Source organism: Psittacula echo (genome assembly GCF_963264785.1).
Source record: "Psittacula echo genome assembly, contig: SCAFFOLD_172, whole genome shotgun sequence".
Lineage (NCBI taxonomy): Eukaryota > Metazoa > Chordata > Aves > Psittaciformes > Psittacidae > Psittacula > Psittacula echo.
This window is the reverse complement of record NW_027664156.1, coordinates 12,367-36,536: the sequence shown is the minus strand read 5'-3', so window position 1 is coordinate 36,536 and position 24,170 is coordinate 12,367. Positions and strand designations below refer to the sequence as shown.

At 61.3% G+C, this 24,170-nt stretch overlaps 1 protein-coding gene across 2 annotated transcripts; it reads right to left on the bottom strand.

Moving 5' to 3' along the window:
- Positions 1–3,625: 3,625 nt before the first annotated feature.
- On the bottom strand, positions 3,626–23,112 carry LOC308232751 (eukaryotic initiation factor 4A-I). Of its 2 annotated transcripts, none has more exons than XM_080639983.1 (12): positions 22,923–23,112; positions 22,361–22,445; positions 20,403–20,512; positions 19,666–19,688; positions 17,993–18,132; positions 15,887–16,055; positions 13,101–13,210; positions 10,701–10,844; positions 7,768–7,905; positions 6,865–6,954; positions 6,273–6,352; positions 3,626–5,665 (listed from the first exon to the last, which is right to left on the bottom strand). In XM_080639983.1, the coding sequence occupies exons 2-12, from the start codon at positions 22,382–22,384 to the stop codon at positions 5,521–5,523; spliced, it is 1,173 nt and encodes a 390-aa protein (XP_080496109.1). In that variant the 5' UTR covers positions 22,385–22,445; positions 22,923–23,112; the 3' UTR covers positions 3,626–5,520. The 2 variants fall into 2 exon arrangements, with proteins under 2 accessions (XP_080496109.1, XP_080496108.1); XM_080639982.1 differs by having other exon boundaries at positions 22,361–22,409.
- Between the last annotated feature and the right edge of the window lie 1,058 nt (positions 23,113–24,170).

The window sequence follows — 24,170 nt, the reverse complement described above, 5'->3', positions numbered from 1 at the left end:
CCATAGGGACCCATAGGGACCCATAGGGAGACACCCATAGGGATCCATAGAGAGCCATAGAGAGAGAACCATAGAGACCCATAGAGAGCCATAGGGACCCATAGAGAGAGAGAGACCCATAGAGAGCCATAGGGACCCATAGAGAGAGACCCATAGGGACCCATAGAGAGAGACCCATAGGGACGCATAGAGAGAGACCCATAGGGACCCATAGAGACCCATAGGGACCCATGGAGAGAGACCCATAGGGACGCATAGAGAGAGACCCATAGGGACGTATAGAGAGAGACCCATAGGGACCCATAGAGACCCATAGGGACCCGTAGAGAGAGACCCATAGGGACCCATAGAGAGCACCCCATAAGGACCCATAGAGAGCACCCCATAGGGACCCATAGAGAGTGCCCCATAGGGACCCATAGAGAGTGCCCCATAGGGACCCAAAGGGACCCATAGAGAGAGACCCATAGGGACCCGTAGAGAGAGACCCATAGAGAGAAACCCATAGGGACCCCATAGAGACCCACAGAGACCCATAGAAACCCATAGGGACCCACAGAGAGAGACCCATAGTGACCTCACAGAGACCCATAGAGACAGACCTATAGGAACCCCATAGAACCCCTGCAGACATCCATAGATCCCCATAGACACCCACAGAGCCCTACAGACACCCATAGAGCCCTTACAGACACCCATAGAGACCCACAGAGCCCCACAGCACCCCATAGACCACGTAGACTCATATAGACACCCACATAGTCGCTACAGACACCCATAGACCCCCTATACAACACCCATAGCACCCCACAGACACCCATAGATACCCTATAGACCCACTGCAGCACCCCACAGACCCCCTATAGAACCCCCATAGGGCCCCATAGACACCCATAGAGCCCCATAGACCCCCACAGGCCCGCCATAGACACCTATAGACCCCCTATAGAACCCCCCATAGACACCCACAGATACCCTATAGGCCCACCGCAGCACCCCATAGACCCCCTATAGATCCCTCTCTAGACCCTATAACCCCCCATAGCCACCCCATAGAACTCCCATAGCCACTATAACCCCCCATAGCCCCCCTATAGATCCCTCTCTAGACCCCATAACCCCCCTATAGAACTCCCATAGCCACTATAACCCCCCATAGCCCCCCTATAGATCCCGCTCTAGACCCCATAACTCCCCTATAGAACTCCCATAGCCACTATAACCCTCCATAGACCCCCTATAGATCCCTCTCTAGACCCCATAACTCCCCTATAGAACTCCCATAGCCACTATAACCCCCCATAGCCCCCCTATAGATCCCTCTCTAGACCCCATAACCCCCCATAGCCACCCTATAGAACTCCCATAGCCACTATAACCCCCCATAGACCCCCTATAGCCCCCCACAGACCCCCCCGGACCCATTATAAGCACCCATAATCCCCCATAGGGTCCCCCGAACCCACTAGAACCGCCCCAAAACCTCCCATAGACCCCCTATAGCCCCCCTATAGCCCGCCCCGGGCCCTCACCCATCACGGAGCCCAGGACGATGCCGTAACCCAGCGCTTTGCTCAGGAGGATCCGCAGGCACGGAACTGGGGGGGGGGGGAGCGGGGTTACCGGATACCCCCCCGTTACCGGATACCCCCCCGTTACCGGATACCCCCCCCCCCGCACCGTGCAGCGGCTGCAGGTTCAGGACGAGCTCCTCGAAGCAGCGCTCGGGCAGCAGGGCCGGGACGAGCCAGGCCCGCAGCGCCTCCATGGCGGCGCGCCGCCGCGCTTCCGGGTGCGGGGAGGGCCGGCGCGCATGCGCGACCACAGACCTAGAGGGGCCATTGGTTCAGCGTCGCCCAGGCCACACCCCTGCGCGCTGAGTGGCCGCTCTCCTTCCCATGGCGCCCTGCGCACCGCTCGCCAAGATGGCGGCGCCCATCGCGCTTGTGGCACAGTGAGAGGCGCGCATGCGTGGGCTCGAGCTCCTTGAGCGCTATTGGTCCTGCTCTACGTGACTCGGATCGGACACACCTCCCCTTAATGCGCCTGCGCGCCGCTCCCCAAGACGGTGGCGCCAATCGCGCTTCCTTGTACGGTGAGCTGCGCGCATGCGCGACCCCACCCCCGGGGCACACGCTTTACGTCGCTCCTCCCGCGCCTGCGCGCCGCTCCCCAGGTTGGCAACGCAGGCCGCGCTTCAGGGTACGGCGAGCTCCGCGCATGCGCGTCGCCACCATTGGCTCCGCCCCCACGCCGTCCGTGCCTCCTTTTGGCCACACCCCCTCTCCCCGCGCCTGCGCGCCGCTCCCCAAGATGGCGGCGCCCAGCCCGCACTGCGCGGGGCTGTGCCTGTGGCTGCTGCTGCGCCTGCGGCGCGGCCGCCGCCTCCGCGAGGCCTCCCTCGGCCTCCGCCGCTCCCGCTCCCGCCGCGCCCGCGCCCGGCGCCGCTTGGCCGCGCTCCGCCTTTACCGGTGCCTCCTCCGCTCCCGCTGCCCCCCGGCCCAAGGCCCCAGCCGGGTTTGGAGCCGCTGCCGCAGCTCCGCCTTCTGGGACACGGTGCGGGCCAAGGCCCTGTCGGGCCCGGAGTGGGCCGAGCGCTTCCGAGTGCAACCGGACACGTTCGACTTCGTGTGCGGCCGCCTCCGGGCCGCCATCGAGCGGCGGGACACGGCCATGCGCCGGGCCGTGCCCGCCGACGTGCGCCTGGCGCTCACCCTCTGCCGCCTCGGGGCCTGCACCGGTTACCGGGCCTTGGAGCAGCGCTTCGGGGTCTCCCGCTCCACCGTCTGCAAGGTCCTGCGCGACGTCTGCGCCGCCGCCGTCGCCATCTTGGGCCCGGCCTTCGCCGCCCCGCCCCGGGCCGCCACCGGCTTCGCGTTACCGCAGCTCTGCGGGGTCCTCTCCCGCCTCCGCGTCCCCATCCGGGCCCCGGCCGAAGACGCCGCCCGGTACCGGGACGCCCGCGGCTGGCACTCGGTGGAGCTCCAGGCCGCGGTGGACGCCAGCGGCTGCTTCTGGGCCATCGAGGTGAGCGCGCCCGGCGCCGACCTCCGCCGCTCGGCCTTGTACCGGCGGGCGCAACGCGGCCTCCTCTGCCCGGCGCCGCCGCTGCTGCTCAACGGCGTCTCGGTGCCGCCGTTCCTGCTGGGCCGCGCCCGGGACCCGCTCTTGCCTTGGCTGCTGCGGCCTTACCGGGCCTGCGGCACCGAGCGGCGGCGCCGCTTCAACGCGGCCGCGGCGCAGGCGGCGCGGGCGGCGCGGGCGGCGCTGGGGGGGCTGCGGGGCCGGTGGCGGTGCCTGCAGCGCAGGAACGATGCGGACGTGCGGGCCCTGCCCGCGCTGCTCGGGGCCTGCTGCGTGCTCCACAACGTGTGCGAGAGGAGGGGGGAGGGGTGGCGGGGGGGGGACGGGGGGGAGGGGGACGAAGAGGGGGGGGAGGGGGAGGAGGAGGAGGGGGAGGAAGGGGGGGAGGGGGAGGCGGAGAGGATCAGGGAGGCGCTGGCGGCGGCGCTGTGAGAGGGGGAGGGGGGGAAGGAGCCGGAGGAGATGGGGTCGGGGGGGGGGGGGGGGCGGGGGTTGTAAATGGGGATCCATAGGGATGGGATCCATTAGGGATGGGATCCATTAGGGATGGGATCCGTAAGGGAGGATCCGTAGGGAAAGGATCCATAGAGAAGGGTTCCATTGGAAAGGGATCCCTAAGTGGGGATCCATAGGGAAAGGATCCATAGGGATGGGAGTTGTAAGTGGGGATCCATAGGGAAAGGATCCATAGGGATGGGAGTTGTAAGTGGGGATCCATAAGGGATGGGATCCATTAGGGATGGGATCCGTAAGGGAGGATCCGTAGGGAAAGGATCCATAGAGAAGGGTTCCATTGGAAAGGGATCCCTAAGTGGGGATCCATAGGGAAAGGATCCATAGGGATGGGAGTTGTAAGTGGGGATCCATAGGGAAAGGATCCATAGGGATGGGAGTTGTAAGTGGGGATCCATAGGGAAAGGATCCATAGGGATGGGATCTGTAAGTGGGGATCCATAGGGATGGGATCCGTAAGTGAGGATCCGTAGGGAAAGGATCCATAGAGAAGGGATCCATTGGAAAGGGATCCCTAAGTGGGGATCCATAGGGAAAGGATCCATAGGGATAGGGTCTGTAAGCGGAGGTCTATGGGGAGAGATCCATAGGGATGGGATGCCTAAGTGGGGGTCTGTGGGGAAGGATCCATAGGGAAGGGATCCACAAGTGGGGCGCTGTGGGGAGGGATCCATAGGGAAGGGATCCATAGGGAAAGGATCCATAGAGAAGGGATCCATTAAGTAGGGATCTGTGGAGAGGGATCCATAGGGATGGGATCCCTAAGTGGGGATGGGATCCAAAGTGGGGATCCATAGGGAAAGGATCCATAGGGAAGGGAGCCATAAGTGGGTATCTATGGGGAGGGATCTCTAGAGAAGGGATCTATGGGGATTGGACCCGTAAGTGGGGATCTGTGGGGAGGGATCCATGGGGTTGAGATCCATAAGTAGGAGCCATGGGGAGGGATCTATAGGGAGGGGATCTGTACGGGTGGGCCCCATAAGTGGGAAGCTATAGGGAGAGGACCTGTGTGGAGATCCATGGGGCGAAGGGACCCACTGGGAGCTCTGCCCCACTGCGATTCCCACCCCACGGAGCAGCAGGAGCATCCCTGCCCCATAGCCCCCTCTGTGCCCCATAGCGCGGGTTCCCTGCCCCACATCCCCCCCGGAATAAATCCACGGTTTCTGTCCCAAAATCGCTTTCTTTATGCCAATAAATAAACGTTACAAAAAGGGGCGGGGCCTCGGAAGGGGGCGTGGTCACGACGGGGGGGGGGCGGGGCATTTGTGACGTTTATTCCAACACACCATAAAAGGCAATAGAAAAAATAGGGGCGGGGCTTGGGCCCATGGGGTGGGGCTTGGGAGCCGAAGGGGTGGGTTTGGTCCCAAGGGGCGGGGCTTAGGAGCCAAGGGGCGTGGTTTGCGTCCAATGGGAGGAGCTTAAGACCCAATGGGTGTTCAGCATCCAATGGGCGGGGCTTGGGAGCCGATGGGAAGGGGTTGGACCCAATGGGCGGAGCTTAGGGACCAATGGGAAGGGTTTAGCACCCAATGGGAGGGGTTTGGACCCAATGGGAGGAGCTTAGCACCAAATGGGCGGAGCTTAGGAACCAATGGGCAGGGCTTAAGGGCCGAATGGGCGGGGTTTAGCACCCAATGGGGGATTAGCACCCAGTCAACAGGGTTTAGGGTCCAATGGGAAGGGCTTGGGCCCAGTGGGAGGGGCTTAGCACCAAATGGGTGGAGCTTAAGGATCGACTGGGCGGGGCTTAAGGGCCGAATGGGAGGAGCTTAGCACCCAATGGGGGATTAGCACCCGATCGGCAGGGTTTAGGGTCCAATGGGAAGGGTTTGGACCCAGTGGGAGGGGCTTAGCACCAAATGGGCGGAGCTTCGGAACCAATGGGCGGGGCCTCGCGGCCAAGGGGGCGGGGCCTCAGATGAGGTCGGCCACGTTGAGGGGCATCTCCTCGATGGTGGTGTTGTAGAAGGTCTCGATGTCGCGCAGCGCCCGCCGGTCCTCCTCCGTCACCATGTTGATGGCCACCCCCTTGCGCCCGAAGCGGCCCCCGCGCCCGATCCTACGGCAACGGGGGCAATGGGAGCCCATCCCCCCCCCCCGCCCCCCACCCCCCCCTTTTCCCACCCCTGTATGGCTATGGGGGTGCCCCTCCCCCAGTCCCATCCCCCACCCGCCCAATGCATGAAGGCCAGTGGGGGTTGCCCCTCCCCCACGCCATAAGGGGTGTCGGTTCCCACCCCTCCCCCATCCTATCCCCACCCCCATCATTGACCATTCCCCTCCCCCCACTGGGGATCTATGGGGGTTGCCCCTCCCCCACACTATAAAGGATGTCGGTTCCCACCCCACCCCCATCCTATCCCCTCCCTCATCATTGACCATTCCCCTCCCCCCACTGGGGATCTATGGGGGTTGCCCCTCCCCCACGCCCTAAAAGGAGTTGGTGCCCACCCCTCCCCCATCCAATCCCTTCCCCCCACTGAGGGACCTATGGGGGCTGCCCCTCCCCCCCCCACCACATGCCCCTCCCCCCCACCAGTAAAGGAGTCGGTGCCCACCCCTCCCCCATCCTATCCCCTCCCCCATCATTGACCATTCCCCTCCCCCCACTGGGGATCTATGGGGGTTACCCCTCCCCCACCCCACTGGGGCCACCCCTCCCCCACCGGTGGATGTAGTTCTCGCGGTTGGTGGGGAGGTCGTAGTTGATGACGAGCGACACTTGCTGCACATCGATGCCCCGCGCCTGGGGGGGGGAGGGGCGGGGTCAGGGGATGGGGGGGGGAGGGGCGGCCCCCCTCCGTCCCCCCCACCCCCCATTGACACCCAGTGGGGGGAGAGTGGCAAAGGGGTGGGGGAGGGGCAATGGGGGAGGGGCGGGTGGGGGCGGGGCGCTGAGGGGGTGGGAGGGGGAGGGGCGCTGAGGGGGAGGGGCGGGGGAGGGGCGCTGAGGGGGTGGGTGGGGGAGGGGCGCTGAGGGGGTGGGTGGGGGAGGGGCGCTGAGGGGGTGGGAGGGGGAGGGGCGGGTGGGGGAGGGGCGCTGAGGGGGTGGGAGGGGGAGGGGCGCTGAGGGGTGGGTGGGGGAGGGGCGGGTGGGGGAGGGGCGCTGAGGGGGTGGGAGGGGGAGGGGCGCTGAGGGGGTGGGTGGGGGAGGGGCGCTGAGGGGTGGGTGGGGGAGGGGCGGGTGGGGGAGGGGCGCTGAGGGGGTGGGAGGGGGAGGGGCGCTGAGGGGGCGGGGCGGGTGGGGGAGGGGCACACCAGCAGGTCCGTGGTGATGAGCACGCGGCTGGAGCCGGAGCGGAATTCCCGCATGATGACGTCACGCTCCTTCTGGTCCATGTCCCCGTGCTGGGGAAGGGGGCGGGGCTTGGGATGAAGGGGGGCGGGGCCAGACCCAGACACCCCAGCCCCGTGGGGCCCTTCCCTACGGCTCCCTTCTAACAGCTCCTCCCTTCTGGATCCCTTCCCTATCGATCCCCACTTATGGATCCCTTCCCTATGGATCCTTTCCCTATGGATCCCCACTTACGGATCCCCACTTATGAATCCCTTCCCTATGGATTCCCACTTATGGATCCCCACTTCTGGATCCCTTCCCTATGGATTCCCACTTATGGATCCCCACTTACGGATCCCTTCCCTATGGATTCCCACTTATGGATCCCCACTTACGGATCCCTTCCCTATGGATTCCCACTTATGGATTCCCACTTATGGATCCCCACTTATGGATCCCTTCCCTATGGATTCCCACTTATGGATCCCCACTTACGGATCCCTTCCCTATGGATTCCCACTTACGGATCCCCACTTACGGATCCCTTCCCTATGGATTCCCACTTATGGATCCCCACTTACGGATCCCTTCCCTATGGATTCCCACTTATGGATCCCCACTTATGGATCCTTTCCCTATGGATCCCCACTTACGGATCCCCACTTACGGATCCCTTCCCTATGGATTCCCACTTACGGATCCCCACTTACGGATCCCTTCCCTATGGATTCCCACTTATGGATCCCCACTTACGGATCCCTTCCCTATGGATTCCCACTTATGGATCCCCACTTACGGATCCCTTCCCTATGGATCCCCCCTTTCTGGATCCCTTCCCCAAGGACCCCCCCCCCCCCCCCCCCCCGGTTAGGCCCCGCCCCCACCATGGCGGACACGGTGAAGTCGCGGGCGTGCATCTTCTCCGTGAGCCAATCGACCTTGCGGCGCGTGTTGATGAAGATCACGGCCTGCGTGATGGTGAGCGTCTCGTAGAGGTCACACAGCGTGTCCAGCTTCCACTCCTATGGGGCAGACCCACAGCGTGACCCACAGCGACCCATAGAGACCCATAGCGACCCATAGAGAGAGAGACAGACAGAGCCATAGGGACATAGAGCGTCTCGGAGAGGTCACACAGCGTGTCCAGCTTCCACTCCTATGGGGCAGACCCACAGCGTGACCCACAGCGACCCATAGAGAGAGAGACAGACAGAGCCATAGGGACACAGAGCGTCTCATAGAGGTCACACAGCGTGTCCAGCTTCCACTCCTATGGGGCAGACCCACAGCGTGACCCACAGCGACCCATAGCGACCCATAGAGAGAGAGACAGACAGAGCCATAGGGACATAGAGCGTCTCGGAGAGGTCACACAGCGTGTCCAGCTTCCACTCCTATGGGGCAGACCCACAGCGTGACCCACAGCGACCCATAGAGACCCATGGCGACCCATAGAGAGACAGACAGACAGAGCCATAGGGACACAGAGCGTCTCATAGAGGTCACACAGCGTGTCCAGCTTCCACTCCTATGGGGCAGACCCACAGCGTGACCCACAGCGACCCATAGAGACCCATAGCGACCCATAGAGAGAGAGACAGACAGAGCCATAGGGACACAGAGCGTCTCATAGAGGTCACACAGCGTGTCCAGCTTCCACTCCTATGGGGCAGACCCACAGCGTGACCCACAGCGACCCATAGCGACCCATAGAGAGAGAGACAGACAGAGCCATAGGGACATAGAGCGTCTCGGAGAGGTCACACAGCGTGTCCAGCTTCCACTCCTATGGGGCAGACCCACAGCGTGACCCACAGCGACCCATAGGGACCCCATAGAGACCTATAGAGAGCCATAGGGACCCCCACAGGGACCCATAGAGACCCCATACCCTGACCCATAGCAACCCACACCAGCTTGCAGCTGCCCCACATCCCCCCCATCACTGCCCCACACTGACTCCAGGCTGCCCCCCAAGTGCATTCATGTCCCCCCCCGCTCAGGGGCCTGCCCCACACGCAGGGGCCGGGCCCATGGTTTCAGTGGGGAGCGCTGCGGGCGCTGGCTCTGGCATGGGGTCACTGCAGGGTGGCCATGGGGCGCCCCACAAATCCAGGGACCATGCGGGGGGGCAGAGGCTTTACCCCACAGCCTGCCCCCTATCTGCCCCATAGCAACCCCATCTCCCTCCCCACATCCGGCCCCATAGCAACCCCATCTCCTGCCCCCTTTCTGCCCCATAGCAATCCCATCTCCCTCCCCACATCCTGCCCCATAGCAACCCCATCTCCTGCCCCCTTTCTGCCCCATAGCAACCCCATCTCCCTCCCCACATCCTGCCCCATAGCAACCCCATCTCCTGCCCCTTTCTGCCCCATAGAAACCCCATGTCCTGCCTCCTATCTGCCCCATAGCAACCCCATCTCCCTCCCCACATCCTGCCCCATAGCAACCCCACATCCTGCTCCATAGCAACCCCACATCTTGCCCCATAGCGACGCCGCCTCCTGCCCCATAGCAACCCCACATCCTGCCCCAGAGCAACCCCATCTCCTGCCTCCTATCTGCCCCATAGCAACCCCATCTCCCTCCCCGCCTCCTGCCCCATAGAAACCCCACATCCTGCCCCATAGCGACCCCACATCCTGCCCCATAGCAACCCCACATCCTGCCCCATAGCGACCCCACATTCTGCCCCATAGCAACCCCACATCCCCCATAGCAACCCCACATCCTGCCCCATAGCGACCCCGCCTCCTGCCCCATAGCGACCCTGTCTCCTGCCCCCTATCTGCCCCATAGAAACCCCATCTCCCTCCCCACATCCTGCCCATAGCAACCCCACATCCTGCCCCATAGCAACCCCACATCCTGCCCCATAGCGACCCCACATTCTGACCCATAGCAACCCCACATCCTGCCCCATAGCGACCCCGCCTCCTGCCCCATAGCGACCCTGTCTCCTGCCCCCTATCTGCCCCATAGAAACCCCATCTCCCTCCCCACATCCTGCCCCATAGCAACCCCACATCCTGCCCCATAGCAACCCCACATCCTGCCCCATAGCGACCCCACATTCTGCCCCATAGCAACCCCACATCCTGCCCCATAGCGACCCCGCCTCCTGCCCCATAGCGACCCTGTCTCCTGCCGCCTATCTGCCCCATAGAAACCCCATCTCCCTCCCCACATCCTGCCCCATAGCAACCCCACATCCTGCCCCATAGCAACCCCACATCTTGCCCATAGCAACCCCATCCTGCCCCATAGCGACCCACATTCTGCCCCATAGCAACCCCACATCCTGCCCCATAGCAACCCCGCCTCCTGCCCCATAGCGACCCTGTCTCCTGCCCCATAGAAACCCCATCTCCCTCCCCACATCCTGCCCCATAGCAACCCCACATCCTGCCCCATAGCAACCCCACATCCTGCCCCATAGCGACCCCACATTCTGCCCCATAGCAACCCCACATCCTGCCCCATAGCGACCCCGCCTCCTGCCCCATAGCGACCCTGTCTCCTGCCGCCTATCTGCCCCATAGAAACCCCATCTCCCTCCCCACATCCTGCCCCATAGCAACCCCACATCCTGCCCCATAGCAACCCCACATCCTGCCCCATAGCAACCCCACATCCTGCCCCATAGCGACCCCGCCTCCTGCCCCATAGCGACCCTGTCTCCTGCCTCCTATCTGCCCCATAGCAACCCCGCCTCCTGCCCCATAGCAACCCCACATCCTGCCCCATAGCAACCCCATCTCCCTCCCCGCCTCCTGCCCCATAGCGACGCCGCCTCCTGCCCCCTCGCGCCCACCTCCCTCTCCACGTTGATGTAGAACTGCCGGATGCCCTCCAGGGTGAGCTCCTCCCTGCGCACCAGGATCCGCACCGGCTCCCGCATGAATTTCTTGGTCACCTCCAGCACGTCCAGGGGCATCGTGGCCGAGAGCAGCACCACCTGCGGGGGAGGGGATGGCACCCGAGACCACCCAGAAACACCCAGAAACACCCAGAAAACGGGCAAAAACACCCCAAAAATGGGCAAAAACACCCCAAAAATGGGCAAAAACACCCCAAAAACACCCCAAAACCGGGCAAAACCACCCAGAAACGGGCAAAACCACCCCAAAAACGGGCAAAAACACCAAAAAACGGGCAAAAACACCCAAAAACGGGCAAAAACACCCCAAAACCACCCCAAAACCGGGCAAAAACACCCAAAACTGGGCAAAAACACCCAAAAACCGGGCAAAAACACCCAGAAATGGGAAAAAACACCACAAAAACACCCAGAAACGGGCAAAACCACCCAGAAACGGGAAAAAACACCCCAAAAACACCCTAAACTGGGCAAAACCACCCAAAACCGGGCAAAACCACCCAAAAACGGGCGAAAACACCCAGAAACGGGCAAAAACACCCAAAACCGGGCAAAACCACCCAGAAATGGGAAAAAACACCCCAAAAACGGGCAAAAACACCCAAAAACCGGGCAAAAACACCCAAAAACGGGCAAAAACACCCAAAAACGGGCAAAAACACCCCAAAAACACCCCAAAACTTGGCAAAACCACCCAAAACCAGGCAAAAGCACCCAAAACCGGGCAAAACCACCCAGAAACGGGCAAAAACACCCAGAAAACACCCCAAAACTGGGCAAAACCACCCAAAACCGAGCAAAAATACCCGAAAACGGTCAAAACCACCCAGAAACGGGCAAAAACACCCCAAAACGGGCAAAACCCCCCAAAAACCGGGCAAAAACACCCAAACCCGGGCAAAAACACCCAAAAACAGGCAAAACCACCCAAAAATGGGCAAAAACACCCCAAAAACACCCCAAAAATGGGCAAAACCCCCCAGAAACCCCCTTACGCCCCCCATAACCCCCGATGGGTCCCTATAACCACCCCCATAGAGGGGTCAGTGGGGCTCAGTGGGGTCAATGGGGGCTCAATGGGGGATCAATGGGGCTCAGTGGGGGGCAATGGGGCTCGATGGGGCTCAATGGGTGGCAATGGGGCTCAATGGGGGGCAATGGGCTCAATGGGGGGCAATGGGGCTCAATGGGGGGCAATGGGCTCGATGGGTGGCAATGGGGCTCAATGGGGGGCAATGGGCTCAATGGGGGGCAATGGGGCTCAGTGGGGTTCAATGGGGGCAATGGGGCTCAACGGGGCTCATAGGGTTCAATGGGGGCTCAATGGGACAATGGGGCTCAGTTGGGCTCAATGGGCTCAATGGGGACAATGGGGCTCAATGGGGCTCAGTGGGGCTCAATGGGGGGCAATGGGGCTCAATGGGGGGCAATGGGGCTTGATGGGGCTCAATGGGCTCAATGGGGGGCAATGGGGCTCAGTGGGGCTCAATGGGGCTCAGTGGGGCTCAATGGGGACAATGGGCTCAGTGGGGCATCAATGGGTGGCAATGGGGCTCAATGGGGCTCAATTGGGACAATGGGGCTCAATAGAGCATCAAGGGGGGTCAATGGGGATCAATGGGGGCTCAATGGGGCTCAATGGGCTCAATGGGGCTCAATGGGGACAATGGGGCTCAACAGAGCATCAATGGGGGTCAATGGGGCTCAATGGGGGTCAATGGGGCTCAGTGGGCTCAATGGGGACAATGGGGCTCAACAGAGCATCAATGGGGGTCAATGGGGCTCAATGGGGGTCAATGGGGATCAATGGGGGCTCAATGGGGCTCAATGGGGGTCAATGGGGCTCAATGGGGCTCAATGGGGCTCAGTGGGGCTCAATGGGGCTCCATGGGGCTCAATGGGGGTCAATGGGGACAATGGGGCTCAACAGAGCATCAATGGGGGTCAATGGGGCTCAATGGGGGTCAATGGGGCTCAGTGGGCTCAATGGGGACAATGGGGCTCAACAGAGCATCAATGGGGTCAATGGGGCTCAATGGGGGTCAATGGGGATCAATGGGGGCTCAATGGGGCTCAATGGGGCTCAATGGGGGTCAATGGGGATCAATGGGGCTCAATGGGGCTCAGTGGGGCTCAATGGGGGTCAATGGGGCTCAATGGGGCTCAGTGGGGCTCAATGGGGCTCCATGGGGCTCAATGGGGGGCAATGGGGACAATGGGGCTCAACAGAGCATCAATGGGGCTCAATGGGGCTCTATGGGGCTCAGTGGGGCTCAGTGGGGCTCCATGGGGCTCAATGGGGGGCAATGGGGCCCCCCCCGTGTCCCCCCCCACCTGCGTGTTCCCGCTCAGCTTCTGGAAGATGTCGTAGATCTGGTCCTTGAAGCCGCGGCTCAGCATCTCATCGGCCTCATCCAGCACGAACATCCGGATGTACTTGGGTGCTGGGGGCAACGGGGCTGCTATGGGGCGCTATGGGGCGCTATGGGGCGCTATGGGGCGCTATGGGGCTATGGGGGCTATGGGGGGCTCAGCATCTCATCGGCCTCATCCAGCACGAACATCCGGATGTACTTGGGTGCTGGGGGGCAACGGGGCTGCTATGGGGCGCTATGGGGCGCTATGGGGCGCTATGGGGCGCTATGGGGCGCTATGGGGCTATGGGGGCTATGGGGGGCTCAGCATCTCATCGGCCTCATCCAGCACGAACATCCGGATGTACTTGGGTGCTGGGGGGCAACGGGGCTGCTATGGGGCGCTATGGGGCGCTATGGGGCTATGGGGGGCTCAGCATCTCATCGGCCTCATCCAGCACGAACATCCGGATGTACTTGGGTGCTGGGGGGCAACGGGGCTGCCATGGGGCGCTATGGGGCGCTATGGGGCGCTATGGGGCGCTAATGGGGGGCTCAGCATCTCATCAGCCTCATCCAGCACGAACATCCGGATGTACTTGGGTGCTGGGGGCAACAGGGCTGCTATGGGGCGCTATGGGGCGCTATGGGGCGCTATGGGGCTATGGGGCACTATGGGGTTATGGGGCGCTATGGGGCTATGGGGGTTATGGGGGGCTCAGCATCTCATCGGCCTCATCCAGCACGAACATCCGGATGTACTTGGGTGCTGGGGGGCAACGGGGCTGCTATGGGGCGCTATGGGGCGCTATGGGGCGCTATGGGGCGCTATGGGGCGCTATGGGGCGCTATGGGGCGCTATGGGGCGCTATGGGGCGCTATGGGGGGCTCAGCATCTCATCGGCCTCATCCAGCACGAACATCCGGATGTACTTGGGTGCTGGGGGGCAACGGGGCTGCTATGGGGCGCTATGGGGCGCTATGGGGCGCTATGGGGCGCTATGGGGCGCTATGGGGGGCTCAGCATCTCATCGGCCTCATCCAGCACGAACATCCGGATGTACTTGGGTGCTGGGGGCAACGGGGCTGCTATGGGGCGCTATGGGGCGCTATGGGGCGCTATGGGGCGCTATGGGGGGCTCAGCATCTCATCGGCCTCATCCAGCACGAACATCCGGATGTACTTGGGTGCTGGGGGGCAACGGGGCTGCCATGGGGCGCTATGGGGCGCTATGGGGCGCTATGGGGCGCTATGGGGCGCTATGGGGCGCTATGGGGCGCTATGGGGGCTATGGGGGGCTCAGCATCTCATCGGCCTCATCCAGCACGAACATCCGGATGTACTTGGGTGCTGGGGGGCAACGGGGCTGCTATGGGGCGCTATGGGGCGCTATGGGGCGCTATGGGGCGCTATGGGGGGCTCAGCATCTCATCGGCCTCATCCAGCACGAACATCCGGATGTACTTGGGTGCTGGGGGGCAACGGGGCTGCCATGGGGCGCTATGGGGCGCTATGGGGCTATGGGGGCTATGGGGGGCTCAGCATCTCATCGGCCTCATCCAGCACGAACATCCGGATGTACTTGGGTGCTGGGGGGCAACGGGGCTGCTATGGGGCGCTATGGGGCGCTATGGTGTTTTGGGGTGTTTTTGGGGTGTTTTTGGGGTGGTTTTGGGGTGTTTTTGGGGTGTTTCTGGGGTGTTTTGGGGTGTTTTTGGGTGTTTTTGGGTGTTTTTGGGGTGTTTTGGGGTGTTTTGGGGTGTTTCTGGGGTGTTTTGGGGTGTTTTTGGGTGTTTTTGGGGTGTTTTTGGGTGTTTTTGGGGTGGTTTTGGGGTGTTTTGGGGTGTTTTGGGGTGTTTTTTGGGGTGCTTTGGGGTGTTTTGGGGTGTTTTTGGGGTGTTTTGGGGTGTTTTGGGTGGTTTTGGGGTGGTTTTGGGGTGGTTTTGGGTGTTTTTGGGGTGTTTTGGGGTGCTTTGGGGCCGCCCTCAGCCCTGCTCTGGATCACCCCCCGGGCTCGGTGGCTGCGGCCGCACAGGACGTGGGGCCGGGCCCCCCCCGGGGTCAGGTGACACGCATGAGGTCATCAGTGGGCGGGGACAGCGGTTCCGGCCGGTTTGGGCCGGTTTGGGTGGGTTTGGGGCCGGTTTGGGCCGGTTTGGGGCCGGTTTGGGCCGGTTTTAGGTGGTTTTGGGCCATTATTGGGTGATTTTGGGCCGTTTCGTGGTGTTTTGGGGCCATTTCAGGACTGTTTTGGGGCGGTTTTGGCTGTTTTGGGATGTTTTGGAGCCATTCCGGGGCAGTTCTGGGGCTGTTTTGAGCTGGTTTGGGGCTCTTTTGGGCCATTTTGGGGAGGTTTTGGCTGTTTCGGGGCAGTTTTTGGCAGTTTCGGGGCAGTTTCTGGCAGTTTCGGGGCAGTTTTTGGCAGTTTCGGGGCAGTTTTTGGCGGTTCCGGGGCAGTTTTGGGCTGTTTCGGGGCAGTTTTTGGCTGTTTCGGGGCAGTTTTTGGCTGTTTTTGGCTGTTTCGGGGCAGTTTTTGGCAGTTTCGGGGCAGTTTTTGGCAGTTTTTGGCAGTTTTTGGCGGTTCCGGGGCAGTTTCGGGGCAGTTTTTGGCTGTTTCGGGGCAGTTTCGGGGCAGTTTCGGGGCAGTTTTTGGCAGTTTTTGGCAGTTTTTGGCTGTTTCGGGGCAGTTTCGGGGCAGTTCGGGGGCAGTTTTGGGCGGTTCCGGGGCGGTTCCGGGGCCGCTGGGGGCGGCCGGGGGCACTCACAGAGGTAGCGGCGGTTGAGCATGTCGAAGACGCGCCCGGGGGTGCCCACGATGATGTGCGGCGCCTCCAGCTGCAGCTTCTGCACCTCGGCGCGGACGTTGGTGCCGCCGATGCAGGCGTGGCAGGAGGCGCCCAGGTAATCCCCCAGCGCCAGCACCACCTTCTGGATCTGCACACGGCCACGACATCGCCACGGGGACGTCATCAACCCAGTGACGTCATCCCCGCAGTGACGTCATCGCCCCGGTGACGTCATCGCCCCAGCGACGTCATCGCCGCAGCGACGTCATTACCCCGGTGACGTCATCGCCACAGGGACGTCATCACTCCAGTGACATCATCACCCCAGTGACGTCATCGCCCCAGTGACGTCATTACCCCAGTGACGTCATCACCCCAGTGACATCACCGTGCCAGTGATGTCATTGCGGCAGCGACATCAACACCGCAGTGACATCAGTGTCAGTGACGTCATCACAGTGGTGATGTCACCGCGCTGGTGATGTCATCAACAGGGAACCCGCCCAACGCCCTGCACAGCACCCCATAGAGCATCAGCGGAGACACAGAATGCAGCCTAGATCCCTATGGCTGCCCCATAGCTCCCTATGTCTGCCCCACAGACCCCTAGAGCTGCCCCATAGACCAGGATACCCGCCCCACAGACCCATCTAGCTGCCCCATAGACCAGGATACCCGCCCCACAGACCCATCTAGCTGCCCCATAGACCAGGATACCCACCCCACAGACCCATCTAGCTGCCCCATAGACCAGGATACCCACCCCACAGACCCATCTAGCTGCCCCATAGACCAGGATACCCACCCCACAGACCCATCTAGCTGCCCCAGAGACCCAGATACCTGCCCCACAGACCCATCTAGCTGCCCCATAGACCAGGATACCCACCCCACAGACCCATCTAGCTGCCCCAGAGACCCAGATACCTGCCCCACAGACCCATCTAGCTGCCCCACAGCTCCCTATAGCTGCCCCACAGCCCCCCGTTAACCCATACAGCTACACCATAAACCTCCATACCTGCCCCACAGCTGCCCCATAAACACACTATTGACACCCCAACCCCCTCCAGCTACCCCATAGCCCCCCATAGCTGCCCCATAACCCCACTATTGACCCTCCCCACTCCCTATAGCAGCCCCATAGCACCCCATAGCCGCTGTGCCCCAGGCATGAACCAGTGGCGGGCACTGGGGCCGCACTGGGATGAACTGGGAGCTCCTGCTCTGCCCCCGCTGGATTCGGGACCGGCACCAGGAGCGGCGCCGCCCTGCCCAGGCAGCGGGGGGGCCAAACTGGTTTGGACTGGTTTGGACTGGTTTGGAGTGGTTTGGACTGGTTTGGAGTGGTCTGGACTGGTTTGGAGTGGTCTGGACTGGTTTGGAGTGGTCTGGACTGGTTTGGTGTGTACTGGTCTATACCAGTCAATACCACTCTACCCTGACCCATACTGGTCTATACTGGTCTGTATCAGTCTGCAGTGCTCTATGTTGCTCTACACCAACCCATACTGCTCTGTACTGGTTCATACCAGTTCATACTGGTTTAGAGTGCTCTACACCAACCCATACTGCTCCCTACCAGCCCACACTCATCCATAGCAGTCCATAGTGCCCCACACCAGTCTATAGTGCTCTGTATTACTCTACGTCCAGCCACACTGGTCCATACTGGTCCATACCCACCCATTCTGGTCTGGACCCGTTCATACTGCCCTATACTGGTCTATACCACTTTATACCCATCCATATCACTCTATAGCCACCCATCCTGGTCCATACCACCCTATATTGCTCTATATCCTTCTATACTGCTCTATCCCACTCTATACCCCCCATCCTGGTCCGTACCACCCTATATTGGTCTATATTCTTCTATACTGCTCTATCCCACTCTATACCCCCCATCCTGGTCCGTACCACCCTATATTGCTCTATATCCTTCTATACTGCTCTATCCCACTCTATACCCCCCCATCCTGGTCCATACCACCCTATATTGCTCTATATCCTTCCCTACCCCCCATAGCGGTCCGTACCACCCTATACCGGTCCATGGGGGGGGGGGGGGGGGGGTGTGGGTACCTGCTGGGCCAGCTCGCGGGTGGGCGCCAGCACCAGGGCCTGGGTGCCCCGGAGCTCCAGCTCAAGCTGCTGCAGGATGGAGATGGCGAACGTGGCCGTCTTCCCGGTGCCCGACTGCGCCTGCGCGATCACGTCGTACCCTGCCGGGCCCACAGGCGCTATGGGCAGCTGCGGGGGCTGCGGGGTACAGGGGAGCTGGAGGGGCTAGGGGGGGATAGGGGCTATGGGGGGTGTAGGGGCTATGGGGGGGTGTAGGGGCTATGGGGGGTGTAGGGGAGCTAGAGGGGCTAGGGGGGGTATAGGGGCTATGGGGGGTATAGGGGCTATGGGGGGTGTAGGGGCTATGGGGGGTGTAGGGGCTATGGGGGGTGTAGGGGCTATGGGGGGTGTAGGGGAGCTAGAGGGGCTAGGGGGGGTATAGGGGCTATGGGGGGTATAGGGGCTATGGGGGGTATAGGGGCTATGGGGGGTATAGGGGAGCTAGAGGGGCTAGGGGGGGTATAGGGGCTATGGGGGGTATAGGGGAGCTATAGGGGCTATGGGGGGTATAGAGGCTATGGGGGGTATAGGGGAGCTATAGGGGCTATGGGGGGTATAGGGGCTATGGGGAGCTCTGTATGGGCTCTCAGCTCGGATGCAGGGCAGGATGGCGGGTCTCTATAGGGGTCTATAGGGTCTCCTCCCCTCGGATGCAGGGCAGGATGGCGGGTCTCTATAGGGGTCTATAGGGTCTCCTCCCCTCGGATGCAGGGCAGGATGGCGGGTCTCTATAGGGGTCTATAGGGTCTCCTCACCTCGGATGCAGGGCAGGATGGCGGGTCTCTATAGGGGTCTATAGGGTCTCCTCACCTCGGATGCAGGGCAGGATGGCGGGTCTCTATAGGGGTCTATAGGGTCTCCTCACCTCGGATGCAGGGCAGGATGGCGGGTCTCTATAGGGGTCTATAGGGTCTCCTCACCTCGGATGCAGGGCAGGATGGCGGGTCTCTATAGGGGTCTATAGGGTCTCCTCACCTCGGATGCAGGGCAGGATGGCGGGTCTCTATAGGGGTCTATAGGGTCTCCTCACCTCGGATGCAGGGCAGGATGGCGGGTCTCTATAGGGTCTATAGGGTCTCCTCACCTCGGATGCAGGGCAGGATGGCGGGTCTCTATAGGGGTCTATAGGGTCTCCTCACCTCGGATGCAGGGCAGGATGGCGGGTCTCTATAGGGGTCTATAGGGTCTCCTCACCTCGGATGCAGGGCAGGATGGCGGGTCTCTATAGGGGTCTATAGGGTCTCCTCGCCTCGGATGCAGGGCAGGATGGCGGGTCTCTATAGGGGTCTATAGGGTCTCCTCGCCTCGGATGCAGGGCAGGATGGCGGGTCTCTATAGGGGTCTATAGGGTCTCCTCGCCTCGGATGCAGGGCAGGATGGCGGGTCTCTATAGGGGTCTATAGGGTCTCCTCACCTCGGATGCAGGGCAGGATGGCGGGTCTCTATAGGGGTCTATAGGGTCTCCTCACCTCGGATGCAGGGCAGGATGGCGGGTCTCTATAGGGGTCTATAGGGTCTCCTCACCTCGGATGCAGGGCAGGATGGCGGGTCTCTATAGGGGTCTATAGGGTCTCCTCACCTCGGATGCAGGGCAGGATGGCGGGTCTCTATAGGGGTCTATAGGGTCTCCTCACCTCGGATGCAGGGCAGGATGGCGGGTCTCTATAGGGGGTCTATAGGGTCTCCTCACCTCGGATGCAGGGCAGGATAGCGGGTCTCTATAGGGGTCTATAGGGTCTCCTCCCCTCGGATGCAGGGCAGGATGGCGGGTCTCTATAGGGGTCTATAGGGTCTCCTCACCTCGGATGCAGGGCAGGATGGCGGGTCTCTATAGGGGTCTATAGGGTCTCCTCACCTCGGATGCAGGGCAGGATGGCGGGTCTCTATAGGGGTCTATAGGGTCTCCTCACCTCGGATGCAGGGCAGGATGGCGGGTCTCTATAGGGGTCTATAGGGTCTCCTCACCTCGGATGCAGGGCAGGATGGCGGGTCTCTATAGGGGTCTATAGGGTCTCCTCACCTCGGATGCAGGGCAGGATGGCGGGTCTCTATAGGGGTCTATAGGGTCTCCTCACCTCGGATGCAGGGCAGGATGGCGGGTCTCTATAGGGGTCTATAGGGTCTCTCACCTCGGATGCAGGGCAGGATGGCGGGTCTCTATAGGGGTCTATAGGGTCTCCTCACCTCGGATGCAGGGCAGGATGGCGGGTCTCTATAGGGGTCTATAGGGTCTCCTCACCTCGGATGCAGGGCAGGATGGCGGGTCTCTATAGGGGTCTATAGGGTCTCCTCACCTCGGATGCAGGGCAGGATGGCGGGTCTCTATAGGGGTCTATAGGGTCTCCTCACCTCGGATGCAGGGCAGGATGGGCGCTGCTGGATGGCCGAGGGCCGCTCGAAGCCGTAGGCGTAAACGCCCCGGAGCAGCGCCTCCGAGAGGTTCATTTCATCGAAGCTGTCCACGACCTCGTGCCAATTGCTCTGGGGACCCATCGACACCCATTGATACCCATTGACACCCATTGACACCCATTGACACCCATTGACACCCATTGATACCCATTGATACCCATTGACACGCATTGATACCCATTGACACCCATTGATACCCATTGACACCCATTGATACCCATTGACACCCATTGACACCCATTGACACCCATTGACACCCATTGACACCCATTGACACCCATTGATACCCACTGATACCCACTGACACCCATTGACACCCATCGACTCCCATCGACACCCATCGACACCCATCGACACCCATTGATACCCATTGATACCCATTGACACCCATTGACACCCATTGACACCCATTGATACCCATTGATACCCATTGACACCCATTGATACCCATTGACACCCATTGACACCCATTGACACCCATAGACACCCATTGATACCCATTGACACCCATTGACACCCATTGATACCCATTGACACCCATTGAGACACCCACTGACACGCGACACCCATTGATACCCATTGACACCCATTGATACCCATTGACACCCATTGATACCCACTGACACCCATTGACACATACCCATTGACACCCATTGATACCCAATGACACCCGCTGACTCCCATTGACACCCATTGATACACACTGACACCCATCGATACCCATTAATACACATTGACACCCATTGGTACCCACTGACACCCATTGACACACACCCATTGACACCCATTGGTACCCATTGACACCATTGATACCCATTGACACCCATTGATACCCACTGATAAGCATTGACACCCATTGATACCCGCTGATACCCATTGATAACTATTGACACCCACTGAGACCCATTGATACCCATTGAGAACCATTGACACCCACTGATTACCACTGACACCCATTAATCCCTATGGAGCCCTATTGATAACCACTGGCACCCACTGATCTCCATTGATCCCCATGGAGCCCCCCCGATAACCATTGATCCCCATTGATAATCCTGGATCCTCATTGACTCCATTACCCCCATTGAGCCCCACTGCCCCCCATTCCCCCCACTACCTCCCTTTGCCCCCATTGATCTTCACTGCCTCCATTGCCCCCCATTGCCCCATAGCCCCACCATTGCCCCCATTGCCCCATAGCCCCAATTACCCCCATTGCCCCATAGCCCCAATTGCCCCCATTGCCCCCATTGCCCCATAGCCCCAATTACCCCCATTGCCCCATAGCCCCAATTACCCCCATTGCCCCCCACTGCCCCATAGCCCCAATTGCCCCCATTGCCTCATAGCCCCAATTACCCCCATTGCCCCCATTGCCCCATAGCCCCAATTACCCCCATTGCCCCCCATAGCCCCATAGCTCCAATTGCCCCCATTGCCTCATAGCCCCAATTACCCCAATTGCCCCCATTGCCCCCCATTGCCCCATAGCCCCAAGTGCCCCCATTGCCCCATAGCTCCAATTGCCCCCATTGCCTCATAGCCCCAATTACCCCAATTGCCCCCATTGCCCCCCATTGCCCCATAGCCCCAATTGCCCCCATTGCCCCATAGCCCCAATTACCCCCATTGCCCCCCATTGCCCCATAGCCCCAATTGCCCCCATTGCCTCATAGCCCCAATTACCCCAATTGCCCCCATTACCCCATAGCCCCAATTACCCCCATTGCCCCCCATTGCCCCATAGCCCCAATTGCCCCCATTGCCCCATAGCCCCAATTACCCCCATTGCCCCCCATTGCCCCATAGCCCCAATTGCCCCCATTGCCCCATAGCCCCAATTACCCCCATTGCCCCCATTACCCCATAGCCCCCCATTACTCCATTGCCCCCCATTCACCCCCCCATGGCCCCCACCTCGATGACTCCATCCGGTTCCATCCCTTCGGGGCCGCTCTCGCGGGGGCTGCCGGGAAAACCACCTGAGACCGGAAGTCACCCCCTTCCCCCCCACCCCATCGTCACTTCCGGGAGCTTCCGCGCGCTCCTCCACGTGGTCACACCGGAAGTTCCCCCCCTCCCCCTCCCCCTCCCCGGGGCCCTTTTCCCATTCACAAAAAATCCCGCCCGCGAGTGGCGCGCGGTGACGTCAGCGCGGGAGCGCGGCGGGACAATGGAGGCGCGCGCGCGCGGAGCTGGGCCGCTACCACGTGGAGCGTGCGGGGGGGGAGGGGGGTTGGGGGCGAGAGGCAGAAACCGGGGCTAAAGGGAACAAAACCGGATACCGGGAACGGAGCGGTGGGGGGGGGGGGGGGGGAGGGAAGGGGGAACCGGTACCGGGATGGGTCCAAAAGAACGGAGCGGGGGAGGCGCGGAGGTTTCCCCATTGCTATTAACGCGGTCGCCTCCCGGTGTGTTCTATGGGGACCCCCCCCTCCGTTTCCCCCCCCATCACGGTGCCCCCCCCCCCCCCCGTTACCGGCTGTCCTGGCTCGCGGACATCCTCGCAGCGGCTCTCGGGGCTCCCCCCGCCGCCCGCGCTGATATAGCCCGCGCCGGGCCCCGCCCACCCCTCGCTCCCATTGGCCGCCGCCAGCTCCCGGCCAATCCCCATTGGTCCGAGGGCGGAGAGGGCGTGGCTTAAAGCGGAAAGGGCGGGAGGGAGGAGAGACCATGTGGACGGATGGGGGGGGGGGAAGCCCTTTGTGCGCGCGCGCGCGCACTCACACCCGCCCCCCCCTCCCCCCCCCCCCCGACCGCAGCCGCGTCCATGGATCCCACCCGCCATGGCCCTGACCCCCAAATGACCCCCCCAAAACGACCCCATGACCCCCCCAAAATCCTCCCTGTGTCCTCATTTACCCCCCCATTGATGCTCCCATTGATGCTCCCATTGAAGCTCCCATTGACCCCCCCATTGATGCTCCTATTGACCCCCCCATTGACCCCCCCATTGACCCCCCCATTGATGCTCCCATTGATGCCCCCATTGAAGCTCCCATTGACCCCCCCATTGATGCCCCCATTGAAGCTCCCATTGAAGCTCCCATTGACCCCCCCATTGAAGTTCCCATTGAAGCTCCCATTGACCCCCCCATTGATGGCCCCATTGAAGCTCCCATTGACCCCCCCATTGATGCCCCCATTGAAGCTCCCATTGACCTCCCCATTGATGCCCCCATTGAAGCTCCCATTGACCCCCCCATTGATGCCCCCATTGAAGCTCCCATTGACCCCCCCATTGATGCTCCTATTGAAGCTCCCATTGAAGCTCCCATTGACCTCCCCATTGATGCCCCCATTGAAGCTCCCATTGACCCCCCCATTGATGCCCCCATTGAAGCTCCCATTGACCTCCCCATTGATGCCCCCATTGAAGCTCCCATTGACCCCCCCATTGAAGCCCCCATTGAAGCTCCCATTGACCTCCCCATTGATGCCCCCATTGAAGCTCCCATTGACCCCCCCATTGAAGCTCCCATTGAAGCTCCCATTGACCCCCCCATTGATGCCCCCATTGAAGCTCCCATTGACCCCCCCATTGATGCCCCCATTGAAGCTCCCATTGACCTCCCCATTGATGCCCCCATTGAAGCTCCCATTGACCCCCCCATTGATGCCCCCATTGAAGCTCCCATTGACCTCCCCATTGATGCCCCCATTGAAGCTCCCATTGACCCCCCCATTGATGCCCCCATTGAAGCTCCCATTGACCCCCCCATTGAAG

What these genes read in the sequence shown, in the direction of transcription:
- LOC308232751 (XM_080639982.1), bottom strand. Translation starts at nt 23,026, where the DNA reads ATGGGAGCGAGGGGTGGGCGGGGCCCGGCGCGGGCTATATCAGCGCGG. An exon ending in CCCGCGAGCTGGCCCAGCAG is followed by an intron (nt 16,056 to 17,992) that starts GTACCCACACCC and finishes GGCCGTGTGCAG; the next exon opens with ATCCAGAAGGTGGTGCTGGC. An exon ending in TCATCACCACGGACCTGCTG is followed by an intron (nt 6,353 to 6,864) that starts GTGTGCCCCTCC and finishes TCCCCCCCCCAG; the next exon opens with GCGCGGGGCATCGATGTGCA.